The sequence below is a fragment of the Podarcis gaigeae genome (genome assembly GCF_964106915.1).
Source record: "Podarcis gaigeae genome assembly, chromosome: 2".
In the NCBI taxonomy this organism is placed as follows: Eukaryota; Metazoa; Chordata; class Lepidosauria; order Squamata; family Lacertidae; genus Podarcis; species Podarcis gaigeae.
In genome coordinates this window covers 80,367,249-80,387,901 of record NC_139679.1, presented here as the reverse complement: position 1 = coordinate 80,387,901, position 20,653 = coordinate 80,367,249, and the positions used below count along the sequence as shown (strand labels likewise).

Genomic DNA, 20,653 nt, shown 5'->3' with positions numbered 1-20,653 from the left:
GAGCCGGGCTAGGATCTTAAACTGGTGCGGAAGGGATAGTGACTCAGAGGGGACTTCGCCGATCTAGAGTCAAGACGTAGGGCTGCACGCTCTGGGGTTTGAAATGGAAACTAAACTTCAATAAAGACTTTTGTACATTACATCAACCGGCCGTTGGTCCTCTGTGAGCTGGGACCTAGAGGCAGCTCTGACAACTATATATTTTTCAAATAATTATATGTTGTAGAACACTTTCTATTCTATGTATTTATTGACCTGGGTTCACACTTAACACTGAGACATCGTTCCTTTAGTGAAGGTGTGATTCGTTTGAATATCTGAACCCTGTCTGACAGACAAACCACAGTTTGTTTCCAGCAATAAACCATGATATGCAGCCATAGTTTCCTATTGGCTCATGAACCGTGGCTTATTTTAACTATGGTTCAGCATTACATCCCAACCCAAGAACCTTGTTAACCATGGTCTGTTTGGGTACCCCACTGCACATACTTGCAAATCTACAGAGGCATGAGGCAAGAACAGCTGGAAAACAAAGTAACTTTGGAGAAACAAACTATGGCATGTTTGATTATCTGTGAGACAGTTCTGAGGTTTATTCAATAAACCATGTGTTAAACAAAACATGGCTCAGAATTATATGTGAACTCACTCATTATCTTGTCAACCTAACTTTGTGACTATGCTAACAGTGAACAGAGACCTCTATTTCCATGCCCATCACAAGAAAACAGAACATTCATAGGAATGATAAGGAAATCTGAAAAACAAAAGCAACCACCAGCTGTGGGGGAAACATTCTTTTGAAGCAAAGAACATTGATTGGTGAGCAAAACAGAAAAGTATAGCAATATAAAAGGAGGAGGGAAAGGAAGGCTGGAAAACAATGGAAGAAATTGGCATATGGGCTTGCTGTCCTAGACAGTAGAAACAAAACTGCTTTCATGGCAGTAATAATTTTTAAAGCACACACAATAGGGGCTGATTCTGCATCTTTTGTTTATGTGTCTGCTGTGATTATGTAGCTTACAAATATGTTCACTTTAATTTTATAATTGGAGTTTATACGAGAATGGTAAATAGAGGTGTTTGCTTGTCTAGATGGACATGCAAATTAATGTGAAAGAGTTTTAAGGAAGTATGCTGATAATCCTGTTAGGTTTCCAGTTTTCCAGAAATACACACACACACACACACATTCGATATCATACACACACACACACACACACACACACACACACCCGTGTTTCCATGTGCTCTGGCACTCATCATGGTGTTCCATGCACCAGAAGCAGTTAAATCATGCTGACCACATGGCCCAGAAAAGCTGTCTGTGGACAAACGCCAGCCCCCTCAGCCTGAAAGCAGAGATGAGTGCTGCACCCCATAGTCAAATTCGACTGGACTTAGTTGTCCAGAGGTCACTTTGCCTTTTACCTTTTTACCTGCATATATAGAAAAGATAAATACCATGGACAACTTGAGTATGCAAGGGAGTATGAATGTGCTAAGTTCCAATATTTCAGGCTTATGTGGCCAACTTTGAGTAGAAAAATGGAGCCATTTAGTAATTTTGACCTTAAAATACAATGTTCATCTAATTTCATTATCCTCGTTATTTCTCCTTCAGGACTTACACGCCTGCTTGCTATCTGTGAACTTGCCTGCCATGCCTTCAGTTCAGAGTGTGGCCTAAATTCTTTTTCTGCTGGGAACTTCTGAAGAGAATGGAAAACGTAAATGTAGAATAAATAGCATTCTTCTGCCACTAGAAATATTATCTTTAGAGCCAGCTTTTAAATAAATCTCCCTCCCCCCCTTTTCTTTTAGTGCTTAACTTGGTAATATATTATTTGAATGTTACTCCAGCATCTATGAATAGCCAGTTGTTATACCAGGGTTGGTTGGGGGAATGTGTCACTGGAAAGATCATACACCTGGGCTATTCTCATGAGACCTTCCTTTTCCTCTCCCTTGCACTATTCTAATTAAACACATATTTTCAGCCACAGAAAAATCAAGTTTGTGTTTTGACTGGGCCTCTCGCACTCATGTGGACATGCTGTTATCCTTAGCACTGTTCTGTTAGGATTTTACCTGGTGGGTTCTTACTGAAATGAATAAAACTGCATGGAAGATAGATATAGCTATATAGATATTGATATAGATGCTATAGATATTCACTGCTAAGTTTTGAAAAGCTACAAATTAGTCAATGGATTGTGAAGGTGAGAGATGTAGAAACAGAAGGGCTGAGTTGTAGTCCTGCCAAACTGCATATACATTTCCTTGTGCAGTGTGCAGGATACCTACAATTGCAGATAGTAAGATCTGGATTTCCAGTCTAAATCCAATATTTCATGGCATTCTCTCACTGGAAACAGACAAAATCTTGGATGTACAAATCTGGATTAAGAACAACTGTCAAACAGGCCCATTGAAACCTGCCATTTTCAAAGGAGCTTGCTCAGAATTTGACTTTTGAAGTAAAATATTGGGATCCTTTCTGTTTCGATGTCAGCATTTCTAGTTGGTTCTAAAATGACATGCAGATCATGCCGGGGGGAGGAGGGGGAGACAGGTTATAGGGGTGGTGTTGAGGGACGATTCTGGAAAATGTTTTAGCTCACATAGCACAAAGCCATGGTTTAGAATTATGAGGATAAGGCTAGGCTAGCCTGAAGTTCCATGAATTTCCCTTTCTGCCTCTGGTACAGCCACAAAAAGGAGTATAGGAATTTCTGCATTGCATCAGAACCCTGAACAGTGGCTAATCTAGTTAACCATATTTTGGCTTTCTATTATGTTTTTGCCTAGCACCTTTGCCAATTCAAGGAGAACCTAGAGTCCTGTTTATAGAGGAACTTCCACCTATCAAGGAACAGCCAGTTCTTGAGTTGTTGGAGATGGGGACTCAACCATCATTAATCCTCTTTTTCGAAGCAAGCTTTGCTTAAACCTGATTCCTGTATATTCCCTAAAGGACATTTTTGGATTCCACATTCCACATGGCGACCAAGTGCAATCTCAATGGCTTCAACACCAACAGCCCTTCCATTGCTGTTTACCATCAGCCTGATCAAAAAACAAAAACCTCTGGAAGTAATGCTAATCCGTTACATTATTAGTTGCAAATGATGAGGATATTAGTGATCAGTCAATGAGCCATGGGAAATCTCAGTTTCGATCCCAATTATCCTGGCTCCCCAAGCTGCCCAGGCTGAATGCTAGGAATATGTCAAAGCTGTAGGACCCCTCCCCCATGACTATCTGATCTCTTTAAACCACATTTTTTTTGTTACCAAGATTCCCCCTGGTATGGTAAATTTCGATGGGGACGAATAAACACAAGCCTTCATCATTATGTACTGAGGCCATGATGGATTACGAACTAATTAAAATTCCTTCAATATCCCGATTGTATATATTAGCATATCATATGCTGAAACAAATCAGCATACAGCCTGGGAACTTATTTACTTACTTAAAATCTCCAAGTTCATTATTCATCTTTGTAACTGAAACAAAAAACAAATTATGTAGTTCAGCATATTCCTGGTGCCCATAATTACATAAAAATACATCACATGCAACATTTAAAAGGGTGGGACAGAAAATTCTACAATATGCATAGGAAGATGCAGCCAGCATAGAGATCTCCATGCTCACAACTGGCACAATTTTTCAACAATTTTACATGCTGAACCAAGTAAAAAATAGTGAAACAATGTTAACATGCAAGAAAACATGTAGTCAAAGTTCATCATAGGGGTCAAATCAATTATAGTACTTTGTAAAAAGGAGACAGATTTGCAACCAACCAAAAATGGGGGAGGGGGGCCCTGAGATGCAGTCTGTAGAAATGCATTTGGGAAAGAATTTGGTTTAATTGAACTGGTCCACATACTAGGGCATGGGTAGGCAAACCAAGGCCTGGGGGCCGGATCCGGCCCAATTGCCTTCTCAATCCAGCCCAGGGACGGTCTGGGAATCAGTGTGTTTTTACATGAGTAGAATGTGTCCTTTTATTTAAAATGCATCTCTGGGTTATTTGTGGGGCCTGCCTGTTTTTACATGAATAGAATGTGTGCTTTTATTTAAAATGTATCTCTAGGTTATTTGTGGGGCATAGGAATTTGTTCATTTTTTCCCAAAAAATATCATCCGGCCCCCCACAAGGTCTGAGGGACAGTGGACCGACCCCCTGCTGAAAAAGTTTGCTGACTTCTGTACTAGGGAATATTGGCTGGGAATAGGAGCAAGCGGGTTGGGCAGGGAGGCAACAAGAGCAGCAGGATAGAGGCTGTGGCAAGGACAGGGGATTATATTTTGCTTGCATTTTCCTCCATTTTTGTCGGCTGTATATATTATATATGATGTTATCCACCTTTGGGATAAGACAGGCCACAAGCCAGAATGAATAAATGCATTCACATATACATACACTGACCTTCCCTTCTGCATGTATAAAAGGTTACTTGTGTCTTTTCCACAGGCTGCCTCTCATACTTTCCTTTCCCACTCTGTTCTCCAAGGCGTACACAGGTTATCCCTCAGAAATACAAGAACTACCCAAAGTTTAATGTTTCTTTGCATGTTTTCCAAAGGGGCTTGGGTATTTAAAATATTAAGCAGAATGTGAATTTATGAAGGCTCAATTCACTGCAGGCAATTTTGCTGTTGAATATTCTCCAGATAAATTGCAAGTATCTGTTGTAACCAAGCTCACACGTTACACAGAAACATGCATGCAAACACGTCACCACAGAGACATGTGTTTCTCAAGATTTTGGTTCTAGAGTCATGGTATGCCACAGGGATGTTGTCTTCCACTTCAGGTAAAAGTAGGAACATAGAAATATGTTTGTCAGCTGTTTTCAGCAAACCAAGATTGTTCCTGAAACTGTTGAATTTCATGTTGGGAAATATCAGCATCAAAGCCCAGCATCCAGAAATCTTCCATAGTATGTCAGTCTTGGTAGTGCACCCTGAATTGTCAATTATACTTAGTGGTCTCACCTTCTGCTATAGCCATATCTCCAAAATAACAGATAAGATTTGGTTCAAGTCTGATAATGAACTCTGAAAAAATCATGGGACATTTATATCACAATAAATCTCACTACAAGGGTATTTGCTATTTATTGTAATAAATTGTCCGTCAAAGTTGTCTAGACAATGCCATTTCCATGATTAACAGTCAATTTTGATTGCAATATACAGTAACATGTTAATTGCACCATATTTTGCTTTCTCCATATCAATCTCCAGCACGTAGCATGCAGCCTTTCTATGATTTTCCACACTCTGACAGCAAGAGACTGATTGCTGCAGATTAAACTGGAGTCTGTTAATGTGCTTATGCTTTGATCTTCAAAATACTCATGAAGCATCTAAGAACTCCGGTTCTCCAGAGGATAAGATGCCAGTCATACCATTTTTCTAGCCTGGCTGGTGGTCTTGTAATGTGGGCATATACACATCAGGCTTTTTTTAAACTTTTTTTTTAAAAAAATCTTTTTTGTGTTTCACAAAGAATGACCCCTGCTGTTTTTCAAATAACACTTTTCAGAGCATTTTAAATGTATTAAACTGGTTCCTATTCTGTCCTGCACTCACATACCTGTTACACTTCCTTAGATAAAAGGTCGCATTTAACAACCAATTAACTACTCTCCTTGTGTAAAGTCATCCTTAAAAAGATGAAATCTTCAACCTGTTATTTCTTTTTAGAGAAAAGATGCATTTGGCTTCTGAATGACAAATATAGATATAGTACAACTCCTAGACTTCACATCTCTGCTTACCCTTATAGCTGGGACCAATCCTACCATTAGATATAGTGAGGCAGCCACCCCTAAGGCATCTGATTTGAGATGTCATGAAATAGTAAATTAAATAACCAGCAATTTGCTGCTAAGTGGAATGATCTGTCTCAGGAGCCAAAATGACTTGGCTGGCCTTGGGCATTATGCACCATGACTTGCAGATGGGGAGACTATTGCTGCTCTGCTTCAAGGAGCAAGTAACTTGAGCTGCGCACCTTCCAGCCTACTTTCCTTGACAATATCTGTTCATTAGACAGCGAGCTCTGGCACTAAACATAGATACTGAGCCTTTACTTAATAACACAAGAAGGATCCTTCAAAGTCCTGCATTCTAGTCTCACAGTAAGCAAGCAGGACACAACCACAGTAACCCTTTCCTACTCATGATCCCCAGCAACTGATGTTTCGAAGCATTCTGCCTCTGATACTGGAGGTAGCACAAAGTCATCATGGCTAGTAGCCACTGACAGTCTTATCCTCCATGAATTTATCTAATCTTCTTTTTAAAGTGATCCAAGTTGGTGGCCATCTTGTGGAACCCAATACATAGTTAAATTCCACCCTAACCCTAACCCTAACCCTAACTGCATTGGGTGAGTTGGCATAACAGCTGAATGGGTTAATTTGTTTCTTGGAAATTAAGATGTGGCATAAATGCATCTGGCTTTTCCACTCACACCAGCGGCTTGTTTAGTTTACTATGAAACTCAATTGACAAAACAAACTTTCCTAATAATAATATATAAATACCAATTAATGTCATTTAGCTGGAGGCGAAAAATTATTGTTTTAATGCAGGACAAGCTGAAGCACGTCTTTGAAATACTCAGACTGAAATGTTAATCACTACCACAGATTTCAAACAAATTGAATTCAGACAAATGTTTCAGGAAGAGGGGAGTTTTTAATGACACAAAACTCAAACATGCTGAGAAACAGTACTTTCTAGTTTTCCTCCAGGAATGGAAGCAAAACCTTTGAAATTGAAGCTTAAATCTGTCGTGCTGTTAATGAGTCCACAACCATTAACCATCAGTCAAAAGCTTGTACAAAATCTCTCCATAAAAGATAATGAAATTAATTTGATTCGTTAAGATACATAGATGCATGCCTTTCTATTTGATGTAAAATGCTGCCATTCAGAAATAACAATATCACCAGCTGTAGATTCTCCCATGTAACTCATGTTTGCTTTTCAGTGTGCTGTACTTTGAATAAAGAACTGTGTGAAGCTGTCATGAGGGATTTAAACTACAGTGTCAACAATATGCAAACATCTTCCAGTTCTCTCTCTCTTTTCCATCAGATGCCAATGAAACCTTAACAAGGGTTTAGAAGCTGGGGGGAGGGAGGCTGAATGCGGGCTAACAAATGATGGTCTAAGTCCTGCTCAGAGTAGACCTACCATAATTAATAGACCCAAAATTAATGGCATGGAGTGAGGAAAATTGGGACACAACCTTGACGGGCATCCCTCCCTTGCATCTTTATGCACTGCCTTCAGCCACCACTGCCATGGTCACTGCCACCAGTGTATCCAGTGTGGTGCTGGCTTCTGGAAGTATGTTGACTGGAAAGGCACGGTGGAAGGAGGAAGAACACTGGTGACAGGGGGGGATGGGCAGGGAAAGTTTTGCTTCTGTCTTTTGGTCCTGCACTCTGGTATGAGCCAATTTACTTGCGCCACAGCACAGGGTGAAGAATGGGACACCTGGGATTGGGGTCAGAAGCCAGGGTGGCTTCTGTAAATCTGGAATGTCCCAATTTAAATGGGACAGTTGCGCAGTATGTGATGGGCCCAAGAAGGATTCTTTGCTACACTATCCATTCGTTACAGTACAATCCTACACTACAATTCGGAAATTTCCCATTATGAGAACTGATCTGAATTCTAAACACTCTGGACTCCGCCCCTTTCATTTATTCTCCTCAATGTTTCTAATGTGCATGGAGAATACCAGCTAGCTACATTCCAGACATTTTATGCTGTGAACCACCTTGAGATCGTCAGATGAAGGGCAGTATACAAATTAAACAGAGGAGGAGAAGAAGAGGAAGAAGAAGAGGAGGAGGAAGAAGAAGTTGTTGTTGTTACTATTGTTACTATTATTTGTGCTCTGGACATAGTCCCATATATCGGCACATTTTGATGAATGTATGAAAAAGGCTGGCACACAGGGAACATCTGGAGAGAATCTTGTGAAATGGTCTTCTCTCCATAAAGTAATGGAAGTAGTATGGTGGGCACAACATTGTAATATTTATTCAGGAATTGTGGAGACATGTGTGACCACTGGGTCAATCTTTGTGGGTCTGTTGCTCTCCATTCTTCCCCACTTTGAAGATTCTTCCCAGTTCTTTAACAGACATTTTCTACCATAACAGAACAAGTTTAGAAGTGCTCAAGGGTTTGGATATACCAAACAGGTGTTTTTTTTAAAAAAAAAACTTTCCCCCTTTGAAGTGGGACTTTCTTCCTAATCATGTTTATTTAGTAATTGAAGGGTGCAGTTGTTTCTTCAACTTTTGTAGGGTGGAAACCTTCTACACAATCATGTTCACTTTTCTTTCCTTCATCTCACATGCTTTCTGAGGGTAAGACTGATGAAAGGAGTGCCTTAACTCAAGATATACAGGTAGAAAAGATCAAAATGTTATGTGCTTTCTAGTGGGAGTACCTCTCCTTGGAAAGCAACCAACTGAAGAACCTTTGGAAGCATTCTACAACTTACAACCATTCTACAACCAACTTGCTTCTGGGATGGGAAGTGCAGGGCAAGATTGAGTGGGCAGATCTTGGTGACAAAATTTATTTTTAAGCTGCTTAACTTTACTGGAATTTAAAATATTATTTTCCCCCTATATTCAGGATCACCCAATCCAAAACATTTATAAATATACATGCTTTGGGGAAAGGGTTTTAATGGAAGTGTTAGAAACTCAGATATATAAGCTAATCACCAAATTGCTCCTTAAACCTAGGCTATGGTCGCCACAACAGAATGTCTAGGTGCCTTTTTCTGCTGTGGAATTTATTATTACTGTTACTATTAATTTCATTTCTATACCACTTTGTATTCTAAAGAAAAAACCTAAAAGTGGTTTACAGCACATTAAATAAAATAAAGCAATAAATAAATAAAGCAATAAACAAACAAAACAGACCAGAATAAATCAAATTCAAGCTTCAAGGAAAATATATAGATCCTTCTCTAAGTAACATTTTTCTTTTCCTATATTTATTTACCTACAATGATAAAGCTGCCCCATAACAGACGTACTCTAGGAAGCCAGGGTGATATAGTGGTTAGAGCGTTGGCCTATGGCCTGGGAGATTGGGTTCAAATCCCCACTCAGTCATGAAGCTCACTGGGTGACCTTGGGCCGGTCATAGTCTCTTAAACTACCTCACAGGATCATTCTAGGGATTAACTGAGGAGTGGGGCGAAACCATGTACACCTTGGAGAAAAAGGTAGTATATTAAATACATTAAATAAGCTCTTCTGCTTACCTCCTTAAGAAAGCTGGAGGGCTCAGCCAGTTGGAGATTTCAGTCACCAATCTGGCATTCAGAGATCTCCAAGTAGTTGAAATTGGACCAGCACCAGCGGCAAAATGAGAATTTAATGAAAATCTATGTTATGCTCCAGGTCTATCTTATATGGGGCTATTGCAGACCAGGACACATGTTGGGAACCAGTATGCTATTTTAGATGGGCTTAGAGATGCCTAGGAGATTTACTATTCACAGAACATCAGGCTTCAATCACTTACAATAAACTGCTTTTGAAAGTTAGTCTTCAAAGTGGGGTGCCACGTGACACATGGGGGTAAGGAAGTAATGCTTGTGAATTACAAGCTACAAAATTGTGGGTTTGTCTGGTGGCTAAGACTGTAATTCTAACCCCAGTTTCTTGGGAGTAAGCCCCATTGACTTCAATAGGACTTACTTCTGGGTAGACAGGTTAGGTATGCATTGTAACTAACCTTTGGAAAAGAGCCAATATATATAGGTTGCTTCATTATCTTAATTCAATTTGCAAACCCTTGAGGTCTGGGTTTTTGTATACTACATGGAATCTATGCGCAGTAATTGCAAAGGCCAGTCTTTCTGGGAATTTGGGGAAAATACTTGCAGTCACTTTATGCCCTTGATGTATTTGTGTGGTTCTCAGGATCTTAATGAGCTTGGAGCTTCATACCAGATTTCCCCCATAAACCAGAATCACATTAGAATATCTGTTTTGGTTTCTTTTGTAAATTATATATTATGTTCCCTTATTACCACAGGAAGTTATTGTGGTCTTTTCCATAAGTAACATGTGGCTTGCAAACCAGTCCTGTACCAAATGGGTTGTGCTGTACTTTATTAACAAATAAAAAGAAAAGGCTAAAGTGAAGGCCCTTGTCCATCAAATGTTGTATTACTGTGGCTAGTCTCATTGCCCCAAGTTGTATTATTTCCTGCTCAAACATAAATACCAGATGAAACAGACTGAAAGGAAGGAACAAGCACTTAAGCACAAGTCTGAGCATGGGTCCAAATGTTCTGTGCAATACCTATTTCTAGAACCTAACTGCAGAGCAATTCTTAAACATTTCACTACATGAAGAAATATGACTCATATCCAACACCCATTTCTTAATCACTTGGTCTGTGCTGCCCAAAAAGCTTTACCTTCTATATTTATCCTTAGTTCTTCTCCTGGAGCCAGAAAAGTGGTCCCAAGCACCCCCTAATATCACAAAATCTTTTTTACGATAAAATTGGCTGTTTTAGGAATCTTGCACTATCTTGTATGCCCTTATAGCCAGGAATATTCTCATAGATGCCTTCCCTATCCTACTAAAATTCTCCAGTAGCACCTTAGAGACCAACTAAGTTTGTTCTGGATATAAGTTTTCATGTGCATGCACACTTCTTCAAGCTTATACCCAGAACAAACTTAGTTGGTCTCTAAGGTGCTACTGGACAATTTTTTAATTTTTTAAATTTATTTCGAGTGCGTCAAACCTGGCTACCTACCTGAATCGTTATCCTACAGTTGTTGCTTTTCTGGGGCAGGACCATTGTGCTTAAGTCCGCATCTAGCTTGACGCTTGTTGACTTTACGGATCCGAACAGTCCACAGAGAACTGTGTATCAAAAAGCCATCTTCCAACAACAGTTTTTTTTTTAAAAAAAATATTTATTAAAGGTTTTTTAATTATAACACAAAAACAAAACATACAAAAATATCACATTTTATAACATATTTTCTTATCCTCTTTGGACTTCCTCACATCTCCCCCTCCTACGTTCCAAAATTATAAAAAAAAATTAGTCCAGCAATTTATCACCTTGTCCCCACCTTACAATCTAGTTTTCCAATGTTATATCTTAAATTTGAGATATATTCATTTCACTCTTTAGAACATTTAGCTTAGCCTAATCATTATCTAAAAATTGATTTTTTCATGAATTTGACTTATCTTCATAATTCACTTCATCTGATTCGATGGTGCCAAATTGTTTATACTCAAGCATCCTCCTTAACATTCATACAGTTTACAATATTTTTGCAAATAGTCCTTAAATTTCTTCCAGTCTTCTTCCACCGTCTCCTCTCCCAGGTCTTGGATTCTGCCAGTCATCTCGGCCAGTTCCATATAGTCTATCAGTTGCATCTGCCATTCTTCCAGTGTGGGTAGATCTTGGGTTTTCCAATGCTTAGCAACGAGTATCCTTGCTGCTGTTGTTGCATACATAAAAAATGTTCGATCCTTCTTTAACACCCCTTGGCCAACAATACCCAAAAGGAAGGCCTCTGGTTTCTTAAGGAAGGTATACTTAAATACCTTTTTCAGTTCATTATATATCATTTCCCAGAAAGCCTTCACCTTGGGGCAAGTCCACCAAAGGTGAAAGAACGTTCCTTCATTCTCCTTACATTTCCAACACTTATTATCAGACAAGTGGTATATTTTTGCAAGTTTAACTGGGGTCATGTACCATCTATATATCATTTTCATTACATTTTCTTTCAAAACATTACATGCAGTGAAATTCAGCCCAGTAGTCCACAACTTTTCCCAGTCCTCAAACATAATATTATACCCAATGTCTTGTGCCCACTTTATCATAGCCGATTTAACCATTTCATCTTGTGTGTTCCATTTTAACAGCAAGTTATACATTCTTGAAAGTACCTTAGTTTTAGGCTCTAACAGTTCCATTTCTAGCTTCAATTTTTCCACCTGGAATCCTAACTTTTTATCAAGTTTAAAAACTTCTTTAATCTGAGCATAGTGTAACCAATCCCGCACTTTGTCTTTCATTTTCTCCTGACTCTGCAATTTCCAGTTATCTCCATCTTTTTCTAAAATTTCCCAATACTTCGGCCATTTGGCCTCCATATTGGGTCTTTTCCGGGCCTTAGCTTCCAATGGTGAGAGCCACCTTGGAGTTTTATTTTCCAATAAGTCTTTGTATTTTGTCCAGACATTAAACACTGCTTTTCTGACAATATGGTTCTTGAAATTCTTATTAATCTTAACCTTGTCATACCATAAATATGCATGCCAGCCAAACACATTGTCAAAGCCTTCCAAATCTAATACATCAGTGTCCTCGAGAAGCAGCCAATCTTTCAACCAGCAGAAAGCTGCTGATTCATAATACAGCCTTAAGTCTGGCAGGGCAAAGCCCCCTCTTTCTTTCGCATCAGTTAATATCTTAAACTTAATTCTGGGCTTTTTGCCCTGCCAGACAAATTTGGAAATATCTCTCTGCCACTTCCGGAAACACTCTGTTTTGTCCACAATCTGTAATGTTTGAAATAAAAAAAGCATTTTCGGCAATACATTCATCTTTACAGCAGCGATTCGGCCTAACAAGGAAAGTTTCAATCTTGTCCAACTTTCTAAGTCTCTCTTAATTTCTGCCCAGCATTTCTCATAATTATCTTTGAATAGACTCAGATTTTTTGCTGTTATATTTACCCCTAGGTATTTTACTTTTTTAACCACATTCAACTCTGTCTCTTTCTGAAACCGTTCTGACTCTGTAACTGTCAAATTTTTCCCCAATACCTTGGTTTTCTGCTTGTTTAACTTAAATCCCGCTACCCGACCAAACTCTTGAATCAGTTGTAATACTTTTTTCGTACTAGATTCTGGCTCCTGTAAGGTCAAAACTAGGTCATCTGCAAACGCTTTAAGTTTATATTGCTTCGCTCCGACCTGAATACCTTCCACCAGCCGGTCCCCTCTGATCATGTTCAAGAGCACCTCCAGGACAGAAATGAATAACAGTGGGGAAATCGGACAGCCTTGTCGTGTTCCTTTTTCAATTTTGAACTCTTCTGTAATCACATTGTTAACTATCAGTTTAGCCTTTTGTTCTGAATAAACTGCGTCAATCCCATTCCCAAAACTCCGTCCCACCCCCATCCCTTCCAAATTTCCCTTCATAAATTTCCATGATATATTATCAAAGGCCTTCTCCGCATCTATAAAAATTAAGACTGCTTTTGTATTGATATTTGTTTGCAAAAGTTCCAAAATATCAATTATGTTCCTTGTATTAGCAAACAAATGTCTGCCTGGGATAAAGCCTGCCTGATCTTTATGAATTACCTGATTCAAAACTTTTTTAAATCTACTTGCTAAAATGTCTGCAAATATTTTGTAATCCACGTTTAGAAGAGAGATGGGGCGGTAGTTCTTAAGTTGAGTCTTTTCAGTTTCCAATTTTGGTATCAATGTGATAAAGGCTTCTTTCCACGATTCTGGCGCCTTCTTGCCCTCCAGAATTTCATTACTAACCTCCAACAGTGGTTGTATCAAATAGTCTTTCAATGTCTTATAGTACTTAGAGGTGAGCCCATCTGGCCCTGGAGACTTGCCCAATTGCATATTCTGGATGGCTTGTTCAATCTCTTGTCGTGTTATTTTAGAGTTCAGGATTACTCTATTTTCTTGTGACAGTTTTGGTAGTCCGTACTTTTTCAGAAATTGTTTTATCTCTGCCTCATCTTGCGGCCCTTGAGTGTATAGTTTTTTGAAATATCTCTGGAAGCACTTTCTAATATCCACAGGGTTCTGAATGTTTCTTCCTTCAATCTCTAAATTTGTAACTGTATTTAGTTTTTGTCTCTTCTTCAACTGCCATGCTAGCAGTTTCCCACACTTATTCGCCGATTCAAATGTTCTTTGTTTCATTAATTTGACTTTCCACTCTATTTCCTGGTTTATCAATTTAGAATATTGTGCTTGATAGAGTTTAATTTCTCTCAAGATCGGCTGTGACTTCGGATTGGATCTTAACTTCTTCTCAAATTCTTTAATTTTCTCCAGAATCTTATCTTTTTTCTCATTTTGTGTCCTTTTCTTTACAGCATTCTGTTGTATCAAGAACCCCCTCATGACAGCCTTGCTTGCGTCCCAGATGATTCTTTTTTCCACCGTAGTATTCAAATTTATCTCAAAATAATCCTTCAGAACTTTTTGGGCCTTCTTGGTAATCTCCTGATCTCTAAACAAATTGTCATTCATCTTCCATCTAAAGGAGCCGGTTGGTAGTAGTGTCATATCCATCTTTACAGCATTATGGTCGGAGCAGGTCTTTGGGCAGATTTCCACCTTTCTGGTCTTAGGTGCCAGACCTCTAGATATCCATATTTGGTTGATTCTCGTCCATGTCAGTTGGGCTTCAGAAAAGAATGTTCCTTCTCTTCCCAAGGGGTTCTTTATCCTCCAAATGTCAATCAAGTCCATACTGTCAGTCAGTTCGAAAAAAGTCTTGGGTAGTCTGCCATCTTTTGTAAGATTTTGATTTTGTGACTTATCCATGTTGGTTGATACCACGCCATTCACATCTCCCATCATAATGATGTTGTCATAGTCCAGATAGTCCAGGACACTCTCATGCAACTTCTTATAAAATTCCGATTTCCCTTCATTTGGTGCGTAGATTCCTAATATCAAAAACTTCTCTCCTTGATATTGTATCTCAATTGCCAAAATTCTTCCTTGCTCGTCTTTGAATAAAAATTTAGGTGGCAGGCTCTCCTTTGCATAAATCACTACTCCTCTTTTCTTCACTCGGTCCGAAGAAATAAATTCTTGGCCTAATCTTTTATTTATTAGCACTTTTCTATGGAGCCTAGTCACATGTGTTTCTTGCAAACAAATAATGTCCAATTGTTCTTTTTTCAATATATGAAATAACTTCCTCCTTTTTTCCGGAGAGTTGCACCCATTAATATTCCAGCTCAACAGTTGCAGAGACATCCTAAACAACTTCCAACAACAGTTAGCTCCAACAGATTTTAACTCATCACCAAGGAACCTTCATGTCATTTTGTCAAAGCTTAAACTCAAGGTTGATCCTAAGTGACAGGCCTACACAGCAAATCCACAGCGGTAACATTCAACCAGAGGTCAGCTGGCCGAGATGAGCCTCACATAACCTCAGTCAACTGTGGGTAGGCTGACCCATTAATATCATAGGGTTTGGGTGTGGTCAGGGGACAGAGATTGACAAGAGAGAGAAACTCCTGTGAGAGAAACTAGAAGAGAAACTCCTGTGTAAAATCTGTCATGGGCCTGTAAGGTTTTCCAAGTCTGACTGCTAGCATCCATTCAGGATAGAAGGGAGATGCAGTTATTGGTCATTCCGAGACCCTTTACTACACAGCTGCCAGGAAAGCTATGAGGCATGCAAGCAAGTTGGTCTCTGGAGCAACCTCCACACATGCATTTTACTGTCCTATTTAGTTACAGTCTCCTAGACAAGTACAAGCCCAAATGTATGATACAATTTCCCTACCTCTTGGCATAAATGGGTGAAGGCAAGTCATCTGAGCATGGTAGCCACTGCGTGAAATGTTCTACTTTTGTCAATTCTTCATTCCTTTGAAAACAAGCAACTTCTTATTCATTTTCCAGTAAAGGAAAATTGTAAACGCAAGCGGGATTAAGCAAGGGAATATAACTCATTATTACAAGGAAGCAAGAAAATGAGCTAATGCTCAAGCAATCCATTCACGTTGCCCACAGTCCGTAGACAACAGATAACAGAGCCAGTAAAAATTAATGCAACAGAAGGAAACATGAAGAAACAACTGACATGAAAAGAAAGGCCTTCAAGAAGATGCAGTTTTCAATCTGATAGAAAGCACCACATGTTATCAATAAAATTAATACTCTATATATGTCTGCAACACATCTTCTTCCCCAGTGATAAGAATCAAACATTTGTTCTAGATTACATTTTGATTTATTAGAATCACAGTATAGACAGTGATTACTGACAGGGAGGGAGGGAGCCCAGGGCGGGGCCCAATATATATAACTCAGAGTTTGCTGCCCTTCCACATCGCCTCAAAGCACTCTAGCTAATGGTAGCACAAGCCCTCTGAGGACCTGATGTAGCTCTTTAGTGGAAGTGGAAGGCCTAAGTGGACACTTTCACATATTACATAAATATATAAATTGTTTGATGGGGTCCATGCATAGCCTATAAAATGTTAAATATTACATATTTTGAACCCTTAGCTGCAATACCATTCTTGCCCAGTGTAGCATTTCTGGAATACAAATGTACAAAAAGCCGAAGACCAAATTGGGATAGACCTACTGACAAGCAGCTAACTAGATGTTGAGGAAATGTCAACACCCAGTAAGACCCTAGTTTATGAGCACCCACCAGGCAGCAGTAGTCAATATGATGCTCTCCCAATGTGGTTGGACTCCATCCCCTGCCAGCCTGGCCAGTGTTAAGGGAAAATGGGAGCTGTAGTTCAGTAACATCTGGAGGTCAGCTTCTACACAAGAGAGTAAACAGATGGCCCTTATTCCTATGTTTGAACAAACCAACCTCCTAAGTCTTTGGTCCAATCTAGTAGGGCACTTCTTATATTTTTGTATATTTTTAACTCAGCTGATATATATTGCGCTGGCTAGGGCTAAACTCTAGCCAGTTGGGTCAACAAATGCAACAATTAGCCTCATATACAGATGTCTTTCTATAAATAAAGAACATCTGGTTTTTTGGCTGCTTGTAATAGATCATTAGTTTCTGAGCTTATTATCCTGGGCAGTGACCACTGTTCTCCACTGTTCTACGGGTTCTTGGTGTTTTGTGCCTTGCTGTTTGTGCCTATCTGACAAAAATAGCACATTTAATGCCATAATGCCTTTGGACTGGGTAATGTTTGAGGTACAGAACCACAAACAGCCCTTTTTCAAGACAGAATTTAAATTCTTTGAATTTATCTTGTTTACTTTACACAAACCCTGTTTCTTCCATACAGATGGATACGATCTGTCAAAGACTTGGAACATTTTATCCCATAGCAGAACTTGTTTAAACTACCATCTGTTCTTTCTAGATGGGCACAATAGGACCAGCAACTATTTACCATTCTATAAATTAAGAACAGAATTTGGACAGCTTCTTACAAAAATGAGGTAAGAATGAATCGGATGACTTCTGCTAGCACATCCTTCATAATAAACCAATATCAGGAGTTGTCTTTTTGTCTCTTGGTTAAGAATTCATATACTGTACTGCTTAAGATGCACAGGGATGGCTACTGTGACTTCAGTGGAGATACAAATTGGCCAGTTCTCTAGCTGACCCTCAATCTGTTATGCATTATGATAGTATATTGTAAGTAGAGATTTATTAGTATGTAACACTACAGTTTAGATCAGGCTTCCTCAACCTTGGCCCTCCAGATGTTTTGAGACTACAATTCCCATCATTCCTGACCACTGGTCCTGGTAGCTAGGGATCATGGGAGTTGTAGGCCAAAAACATCTGGAGGGCTGAGGTTGAGGAAGCCTGGTTTAGATCTTTGGTTAAGTACTGGGGTCAAAGAGCTGAACACCTATTTCAGATCAGTATGTGAACTTTGGCCTGTCTCACCTTTTCTCATGAATTGGCTGCATAGTCCTATCTTCAGTGTCCATTCTCTTACAGATTTTCTCCCACCTGATTCTTCTAGCTCTGACCTTCTTTTTTCTCATTCTTTTATGTTTCTTAGCATTCCAACTATCTTATTCAACCCCATCCTGGATATGCTGCTTTATGAACCCACTGCCGCCTCCTTTCTTAGGTCTCCTTTGAAACCCCCTTTCTCCAGACCCTGATTTCCTTTGCCCTTCTGTAGGATTAGGGCAGCTGCTGTCTGCCCAACACACATTTAATACAAGGACAACTCAGGTAATTGCTGACAAAGCTTCACTTCCCCTATAAAACTCTTTAATGGCTTATAATATAGATGATTAATTCTCTTATATTCTGATGCATCTGTTATATTGTATGCAAGAAACACGTGTGAATGCACAAAAATTCTCCTTTTTCTGCTTCTCACTAGCGTACACACACACACATAAATATCCTCCATTCACAATTGGCTCTAACATTGTCTCAGCTCCTGGAGGATTACGTGAAGTTTAACAGAAAAAAATGTGCTCAGACACATTGTATCAAGAGACCTCATGATTAACCAGCAATAGGACTTGCAAAACAATGTCTTTCATTTGTCTTCTACATAATGAAGACAATTACTCCATTCTAAAAAAGAAATATCAGATTGGAAGAGAATCTATTCATCAAAAGATTGCAAATACACACACTCTCTCTTTGCTAAAAGCAAAAGGGAGGCAGCAAATCGATTCCTTGTTATGGTCTTTTTAGGGACAACTGTTCATCAGAGTGAACATGCAATTTCTGTAAGCAGTGTTAATGAGAGTCATGCGAGTTACATTTCATCACATGCCACAGTGAAAATGTAATCCTTATTAAGAGAAGACTGGTGCTTGGAGTATGCTGTGTCTCATAGCATGTTTCCTAATGCAGAAAAAAAAAAACCCTAAACATAGCTAATTTTGATTGATCTGAAGTGATTTAGCTATGACCATCAACTGAAAATACTATCCCTTGCTTACTCTGCACATTAGGAAGAACTTCCTGACAGTAAGAGCTGTTCGACAGTGGGATTTGCTGCCAAGGAGTGTGGTGGAGTCTCCTTCTTTGGAGGTCTTTAAGCAGAGGCTTGACAACCATATGTCAGGAGTGCTCTGATGGTGTTTCCTGCTTGGCAGGGGGTTGGACTCGATGGCCCTTGTGGTCTCTTCCAGCTCTATGATTCTATGATTCTATGATTCACTCTTTGTAGCTGTTGTGATTCCTTAAGAATTCACATCACAAGAAATTCTGCAAAGAAATGACTGCTTCCAAGCATTTTTCATCACACGAGCCAATGGAATGAGGAAAGGAAAAAAGCTCATGAAGCACTCGACACTGTCAGAATCTAAATTATTCTCTGATATTTTGTAACACACGCAATCAGCTTTTATAAGGGCCTGACCCTGTCAGTCTCCTATGGCTCACATTCAATCTGTCACACTGAATCACAACTCCTCCTTGATTTGTACCAACAAAAGCAAACTTAACTTTCTCTAAGAATGTAAAGTTTAAAAGACATTGCTTAATTCAGCCCAAAGCCCAGACGTAGCATCTAAAGCAATTGCTTCTCATTAAAAAGAATGAATAAACCAATTTAAGATGTAATTAATAATACAAATACTTCTTTCTGCATCTGAGATACCTTGCAGAAAAGTAGAATGCAAAGACTGTATGCAACCTTCACCATAGTTTTTACAGTCAATAGCTAAAAATACCCACTAAATCATTTTACATCTGCTAAAAGTTTTCAAACCTTGTCAGACAGAACAAACTTAACAATAACTTTAAATGCTGAGATGTAAATCTTAAGAACAAAGCCTAGGAATAAAGACGACAGCAATATATACTTTTAGAACCAGCAAATCACAATATGTAGCAAAAACAAAGCTAAACCAAGAGATTTTTAAAATTCTTATGCAACAATAAACCTAATAGATGCATTTAGTTAACTATTACAATGCACATGTGGGTAGATTTACAGACCTGTGGCTATAGTTACAGTTTCTTATAACCTTTTGTCTCCAGTCATATTGCTGGTCCTCTGTTTCCAAGTGCTGCTTTCAACTCACATCCATTCCAAAGGAACTGCCTAGATTTTGTGGTGTAATCTGAGCAGGGAAGTACCATGTGCCTATGATACGGTTAATTCACTTTTTACCTCCCTCTGATGTGCAACGGGGTGAGGGGAGAGCATAAAAATGGAAATACTGTTTTTCTGTTCAGCAGGATTTAGAAATTAACAGCAGCATATTTATATGTGGCCATTTTGGATTTTTTTGTGTTTTATTGTGCATTTAAATAGATTCACTGCCTTGAAATACCACCACTGGGCTTTCATGCAGACCAGCTCTAATCCTGCCTGCTTGGTACAGATCTTTTTGCTAACTTTTTCTAGAGGCTCTGGAGGGAGTTGAGAGGATTGAGGAGATCAATCATACTCAAAGTAACAGTCACACATTGTGCAGAAGCAGACTTGCCAGCACCGCCTGTGCAAAGAATAGACTAAAAATATAATGGCTAGTTTCTCCTACAATTTAATCTTTACGACTGCATGCTAGTTGGGTTATGTGCTGCTTAAAGTCATCTGGAGATGTATGGAATTTATTTCTTCACTAAAGTTCCCTAATTGGCTATCAATGGAAGCAATAATAATGGGCATTCTGCCCTCATATCTTGATTTGCTTTTTCTTTCCTGAACCCTTTTCTTTCCCATGAACTCTCATCCGCATCATGGGATGCTGCAGATTCCCAACTCTTTGTGGCTCCCCCCCCCCCCGTTGCCCCCCATATCTACAGTTGAGTCTGGAATGAAAATGTAAGTGAAACAGAATTTGATGAAGACACTTCCCTTGTCTTCCCAGATAG

The 20,653-nt window shown here is 39.2% G+C and overlaps 1 protein-coding gene across 1 annotated transcript in view; it reads right to left on the bottom strand.

Moving 5' to 3' along the window:
• The window catches only part of FBLN2 (fibulin 2), a 123,885-nt gene extending 104,044 nt beyond the window's left edge, over positions 1-19,841 (bottom strand). The window contains 3 exon segments of the mRNA XM_083726994.1: positions 1,638-1,718; positions 3,485-3,518; positions 19,772-19,841. Coding sequence (XP_083583120.1) covers positions 1,638-1,671 — 34 coding nt within the window. The 5' untranslated portion in view covers positions 1,672-1,718; positions 3,485-3,518; positions 19,772-19,841.
• Between the last annotated feature and the right edge of the window lie 812 nt (positions 19,842-20,653).